The sequence below is a fragment of the Drosophila albomicans genome, chromosome 2L (assembly GCF_009650485.2).
Source record: "Drosophila albomicans strain 15112-1751.03 chromosome 2L, ASM965048v2, whole genome shotgun sequence".
NCBI lineage: Eukaryota > Metazoa > Arthropoda > Insecta > Diptera > Drosophilidae > Drosophila > Drosophila albomicans.
Window position 1 is genome coordinate 10,084,713 of NC_047628.2, and position 7,308 is coordinate 10,092,020.

Sequence of the window (7,308 nt, forward strand, 5' to 3'; positions counted from 1 at the left end):
ATTGCTGAATAATGAATCCGAAAGGCCCGTATTTCCAAGCACCTTGCCAGCGGGATCGCTTTCCTAGCCTGGTGGATGAGATGGGCGAGGATGGCGATAAACTCGTCGCTCACTTGGGCATCGCGAACATCTCGGACATGGGAGCCCGCCTTAAACGAGGAATGCACCACTCCAGGGTCAGCGAACAACGAGCTGCCAATGCCATGATCGAGTCTCGTGATCCGATGATGAAAATATTTTCCTCTAATGCGCCGATTTTGCGACGTGGCGTGGACAAGTTCGCCCAGGTGCCCAAATTCGATCCCTATGCGACTGAAGAGGAACAAATGAATCGCGGGCAGCGTCCCAACCCGGTACCAGCTCCACGTCAAGCAGGCGAGCCCCCGTACACTGGACACTGTCCGCATTGCCGTCGTCGTGGCAGCAATGATGTGGCCAATGATTTTCAAGGGCGTCTGTACTTGGCGCAAGCCTATCAAATGCATCCAGTGTGAGTTTAAACTTAGTTCAGTTGATGTTCGCTTGACTCTTTTATATCTCTTTAATACCTTTCAGTCCCATGGCGCAGCAGCAGGCAAATAATGAGGCGCTTCCTCATCGCCACTATTGGGACTAGATCGCTTTAAAGAGAGAGTTTTATTTTTTGCGCAATTCTAGTGTCATTAAAGAGTTGAACATCTGCTTTCAATTATGATTAAGTATGCAACATGGCACATGCAACATGTAGCACGAATGCACGCCTGGGAAAAGTGCGGGCGTGCCAGTTGGTTGAGGGGGTGGGGAAGGGGGAAAGCGCAAGCTTCGGTCTGTCTCACAAATCAACGCCAGCATTAATTTTCATGTATTTTCATGTAATCACAAGCGCCACAGCCGCTGCACAAATTGCAGCCTTTAATTGCTGTAAAAAGTTGTCGGCATTTAACAGATGTCAACGGCAGGCCCAGAAAAAGATGAAGTGTCTGTAGCGGAAAGTGAAACTGGAATCTCGAATCTGTGCATCTGCATGTGAACTGCGATCTGATTATGGTATTTTAAATAATGAGGAAGCGACCAGCAAACATTCATGCAATTTAATGCCAAATGTGACACATCGAAGACTGTGCTTTCAGTAGATTTTTATTATGCAATGATGTGAAAGTTTTGAACTTGATGTATTTAATATTTTCTATTTGCTCCATTTTACGTATTTACGGTAGTTGAGTTTCATTCAAAATGAAAGTTTGAATTAAAAGAATTTTTTCTCATTTAAAAATAAATTGTTTACACAATTTTAATGACACATTCTATACTACAAATATTGCAAGAGGGCGCTTGCGTTATAGGTTGCATTTAATATATTGTATGGGATTTATTTTAAATCAAAACAGGCTTATTAAAAACAGTACTTTCCATAGTTGTGCTTACAGAATTTTATGAGAAATATTCCATAGGGACAATAAAGAAAGCTAAGGCGATTGTGCTCGACTGTGATTCACCCGGTATCAGTTTTCAATAAGAGCAAAACATTGCGGTATTATATACCGAAATAATATACAAAAGTCTATTAGTGGTATGTACATATCCAATATGTATCTACAGAGTATTCGATTTAAAATATACCACCAGATTGTCAGCCGAAGCAACGTAAGTCTTGACTGCAGCAGATGTTTTTTTACCATACAAAATGATTTCTTAAATAACTACGACATTCACATTTTTAAAAGACATCATATTTAATTTTATATTAAATTAATATGCTAAAAATCATTTTTATTACAAAATATATTGCGGTATATCACGAAAAAAATCTGTCGATGGCTAGTAATTAAAATTTGCAATATATTTGGAATTATATCATAGTGTCATAAGTAATTAACTGGAATTATATCACAATGAAAAATATAGGTAATTTAATTCTAAAATGGAAAATTGCAGGATAGTAATCATTAAAACCTTTTTTAAATTTGTGGCATATGATCTCCGAGTGAGAAAAGTAGTCCAAAATATTGATTGTTATATTTTAATATTTTTAATACGAATATACTTTTAAATTGCTTTCGATTTTTAAACAGAATGTACTCTAGATGTTTAATTATACCGTAAAGCCAAACCTCGACTTAAAGAACCCTTCGATATTGTTGGGAACGCGCAGCTTGGTTTAGTTTCACAGAGCTATCCAACCCCTTTTGGCCCACTTATTCATGGGATGCGATTGTGCATTGTGTGCTTATCTGGCGATACCATGTATTCTGCTCTGTGCTCTACTGTGAGTATTCTCAGTGCTTGTCTCATTTCCATGGAGTCACAGTTGTAGTTGTTGTCCTGCTGCTGCTGCTGTTGCTGTTGCTGATGTTGCTGCTACTCATCCACCCACTCACTTAGTGCTTGTTCACTTTGCCATAAGCTTTGCATAACTTAAGGCGCAACAGGAAATGAATGAACACGCCCCGCCGGTTGCCTGAACAAGCGAAACGAAGCCAAAGCAAAGGCAGGCGAGAAAAATGTTGCCATGGCACAGTTTTTCCATGTACTTAGCCCCCATTTTAGCCACGCACAAGAAGAGAGAGTGAAAATTGGGGGCGAGAAGGGGAGACAAACGCAAATTGCTCTTGTAATATCAATTTAAAGCAACGCGCCAAAATTACGCCTTAAATTATGCAAATGTTTTTTTGCTGCGGCTGCCAACAAACAACAAACAAACAGCACAACTGAAAATAAACAAACAAAAGCAACAATAACAATAACAGCAACACGACTAACAAAATAAAAAAAAAGGAATTTACAGCGTCACTTTGAATTTGATTTTTGCTTGTTTTCATTATTATTTTTATTAAATTTTGCGCATGTTAATTCCCCCTAAATTCTCTGATAAAAATGTATGAAATTGTTCGACAACAGTAAAACAAAATAAAGATATCACATCCAAAGACCAACAACATAATGGAAAAATTGAGATAAAATGTTGTTGTTCTTGTTTGATTATTTTTCAACTTGTTGCAAAAAACAAAACAAGTTTATTAGTCAACAATAGAAATAAAAAATAACACGTAAGTTAATAAAATAATTGCTATATTCGTTTATAAAAATAAATAAAATAAATAACTTGTTGTAAATACTATTAAATAAATTGTATGCGAAGGTGAAATGTTTGAAATTCCGCGTCAATTTGCAACTTTATTCAAAAAGTCGGCATTGGTTTTAATTAGCTGAAAATTGCATAAACTTTTGCTATGCGGCTGACAAAAAGTTTTTCTCACATCAAATTAATTTTGAAATAAATCAAAAAGCGCAACAAAAACAAAATAAATAAGCAAGATTTAAGTGATAAAATACCTGAGGAGCACGTCACAAGTCAGTGCAGTCAGGAACTTATGTGATGAGTTCACACACACACTCCCACACACACACACGCCCACACACACACAAACACTTACAGACAACAACAATTCGAAAGGAAAACTTTCATTTTGCTGAAATAACTTTCTTAATATTTTGTTATATATACATATAAATATATAAATTTATATAAGTGTGTATGTTTATTTTGCTCTTCCCTTTTGTCTCTCCTCATATTTTTCTCTTTGTGTATCTTTTGCTGCGTTTCCTGTGCCACATTTCCTTTGAACTTTATCTTTGTTGTTTGCCATTTCTTGTTGCCTGTTGTTATTGTTATTTTTGCTGCTATTTTCATATGGAGTACAACAAACATTTTCAACTTTTCCCGTTCAAGTTTATGCAAAGCATTTCAAGTTATTCCCCTCCCCCTACCCCTCCTCCTCCCTCGATTCTACCTCACATTTCTTCTTCGCCAGCAAACCGAGGAAAAAAGAAGGAAAATGAGAGCGCCAAAACTTTTCGTTACCTTTAAACAAATTGTCCCTTTTTGTGGGCTGCGTGTATGGCTGTCTGTGTGTGGGTGTGTATGTGTTTGTGTATGTTGCCAACAACATCTAAAGTAACACTAGAAAAGCACATTACAAAAACCTGGCTAAGCAGGATGTGCGTACTTTGAGCCTGCTTTGCTTTTAGTATGCGTCTCTCTTTCTCTCTCGTTTCGTTTCTTATCGGACTTCGTATTTGTGTGAGGTTTGTGTTTGCCATATTTCCGTTGATATTTCTACTCAAAACTTGGCCAAGTTTTTCTTTACTTTACTTTTATTTTATTTAAGCATTTTAAGTTTTTTTTCTGCCTGCCTGCCTGCCTGCCTGCTGGCCAAATCTTTTAAGCATTTCAAGTTTATTTGCTAAGCCTCTCATGTGTATGTCTTAAATTACAGAGTATCCAGAGATAAGACTCTTTTGGGGTCATTTAATACATTTTGAAAACTATAGGATAACTGTTAGTCTATCAACAAGAGTAGCGTAGAGAGATAAAGGAAACTTTCAGTACTATATTGTGTTGGTTCACATAATTATGCTTTGATCTGGGGGATCGTCGATGCCAACACAGCTAAAGGACTTTCGACTTTTATGGTTGTACACTTGGCTTCTTGGTTGGGCTTGCTTTTGTTCGCTTGACCGAGTTTTGTATTGCGTATACGTTTTTTTTTTTGGGTTGACTTTGGTCAAAAGCAAAGCACAAAGCGAAAAATCAAGTAGCCGACGTGTGTGTTCGGTTATTATTAAAAATGCAATGCTATTAATATGAAAAAACACACGCTGAGCTGCGTTGAGCAACTGTGCGTAAAACGACTGATAGAGCAAGAGCAAATGATAGAAAGAGAGGGAACAGGGCTGCGGGTGTTGCTGGACTACCTTCGGATTAAAACTACAATTAAATTCACATAAAACAAAATATCCTGCGGTGCTTTTTATATGTGCGCTTGTAATATAAATCCTTTTGGCTAATGGGAGCTCTACACACACACACACACACTCGCACACACACAGCTTCCCTTTTCATTCTCTCTCGGTCTACACATGTTTTTGGCATTGGTAAAAGCTCCAAGTGCCACAAGCCCGAGTAAAGCTGCTCACAGCAGGCGGTTCTTTTGTCCGTGCAGAGCGAAAAGAAAAACCCGAATTGGCAACAAAAAAAAAAGGAAGCGAACTCGACCAGCAAAATGAACTGAAAACGCTACAAGGACAACAACGGTTGCATGCTGTGGCAAGAAAGACAGAGAAAGAGTGAAAGAGAGAGAGAGAGAGAGAGAGAGAGAGAGAGCGAGTCTCGCTCTATGGCTCTGCGCTAAGCAGAAGTTAAGCAGCGCGTTCGTACGAAGCTTCTAATGAACAAAATGTGCATGCGAATGAGCTGAAGAGAAGTAGAAGGTAACCAGCTAACCGGTAAAATATGCATCCTTCGTGTGTGATTAAGCGTAAATCCATTTTAATGTCCCTAGTATTACGCAACATCACAACTCACACACATCTTTTAGTTCTGAGTGTGGAGTGTCTGCACTTCTCTGCAATGGCAGAGAAAGTGTTTAACATCAAGTGAAATCTTCTCACAAGGCAACTTAATAGCTGGCACACTAAAATTCTTCATTGTGGTTGCCACACATTTTAACATGTTACAACCTCAGTTGCAGCACTCGCAAATTGCCAAAGAAGCCTTTGAACCGTGCGCCTTGAATATAATTTATATGGCGTGCTGCATTTGCAACACATCTGAATCTGTGTGTTGTAATTAACCTAATTTAACAGTCAAAACGAAAGCTCAAAGAAATTGCAATGCACAAGAGCTCCAGGTACTTCATTTATTAAAAGTAAAAGGAATTCATGGTTAATGATAATTATAATTAAAATGTTCATAAATAGATAGCGATATTATTATTCATTTTTTTCTTTTGTATTTCAGTACTCAGCTATAAAACAATAAAGAATAATTTTGATGTACATAATTGTTAGAAATCAACAATTAATTTAAAGTCCAATTTATAAGATTGTCATTTCATTAGAACAAGTAAAAAAACTAAAAAAAATTCATGTTTAATATATTAATTATAATTAATTATAATTATTAATTATATTAATTACGATTAATAAATTTTATTGGAGGTTAAGCATTATCAATTTAAATTTACACATATACTTTTGGTATTTCGTGCTTTAAATTTTGAGATAAACAATTCATTGAAACTTCTGTTTATGTTTCGTATTTGCAAATTGAAATTTATCTAAGCATTCACCATTCAAATGACACTTTATAAAGCTAAGATTTATTTTAAACCAATTCAATTCTACTATACTTCATCAACAATTGCAACAAGCTCAATCAAAATTTGCGACTGTTTGTACTTTAAAGATTTGCCGCAGTTGAAAAAACATTTCTTTTTATACCCGCTACCCATAGGGTAGAAGGGAATTATAACTTTGTGCCGGCAGGAAATGTATGTAACAGGTAGAAAGAGGCATCTCCGACCCTATAAAGTATATATATTCTTGATCAGCGTCAACAGCCGAGACGATATAGCCATGTCCGTCTGTCCGTCCGTTCGTATGAACACCTAGATCTCAGAGACTATAAGAGATAGAGCTATAATTTTTTTTCGACAGCATTTGTTATGTTTGCACGCAGATCAAGTTTGTTTCAAATTTTTGCCACGCCCACTTCCGCCCCCGCAAATCAAAAAAATCGAATAACAAGCGTTTTTTTTTAAAGCTAGAGTTACGAATTTCGGTGTGTACATTAATATCTTTTGTAGTTATGATTCCTTTTTGGTTGCGATCAGATTAAAATTGTGGAAGTTATTAAAGAAATACTTTTGTATGGGCAAAAACGCCTACTTACTAGGGGTCTGAGTTGCTTTGGCCGACAATCTGGCACATTGTGCCGTATATGGTATATTTTGAATGGTGTACTATATCGATATACCAAACATACCATTTGGTATATTTTTAGTATTTTTTAGTATTTTCGGTATTTTTTGAAAATTATACCGCAATATTTTGCCTTTATTAAAAATGGGTAGCGGGTATCTCACAGTCGAGCACACTCGACTGTAACTTTCTTACTTGTTTTTTTTTTGTTTAATCGTAAGTTGCTTTTTAGCACAGACTGTTGCAATTTTCATTAAGAGTCTTACACTGCACTACACAATACAATAACACGCGACGGGCGGACAATTCATTTTAATGTGCATTCAAGTAAATAATTGAAATTTATTGCGCTTTGGCTGAAAGGCTTTTTGTGAACTGCGTTGCGAGGCGGTAGCCGTATTCCATATACTTATATGTTAAGTTCAGTAAATAATGTGTACTAAGAGTCATTACAATGCAACTCAATTAAATGATTGTCATTGTCATTGTGGCAAGTGATTTAAAAGTCAAACACAATTGAAGGCAATTCAAGTTCCAAGAATATCCGCAACTTCACATAGTTTAACG

At 36.6% G+C, this 7,308-nt stretch overlaps 1 protein-coding gene across 1 annotated transcript; it reads left to right on the forward strand.

Moving 5' to 3' along the window:
• Positions 1–688, forward strand: LOC117563898 (uncharacterized). Its single transcript, XM_034242459.2, has 2 exons — positions 1–490; positions 556–688. The coding sequence occupies exons 1-2, from the start codon at positions 12–14 to the stop codon at positions 614–616; spliced, it is 540 nt and encodes a 179-aa protein (XP_034098350.2). The 5' UTR covers positions 1–11; the 3' UTR covers positions 617–688.
• Positions 689–7,308: the final 6,620 nt, after the last annotated feature.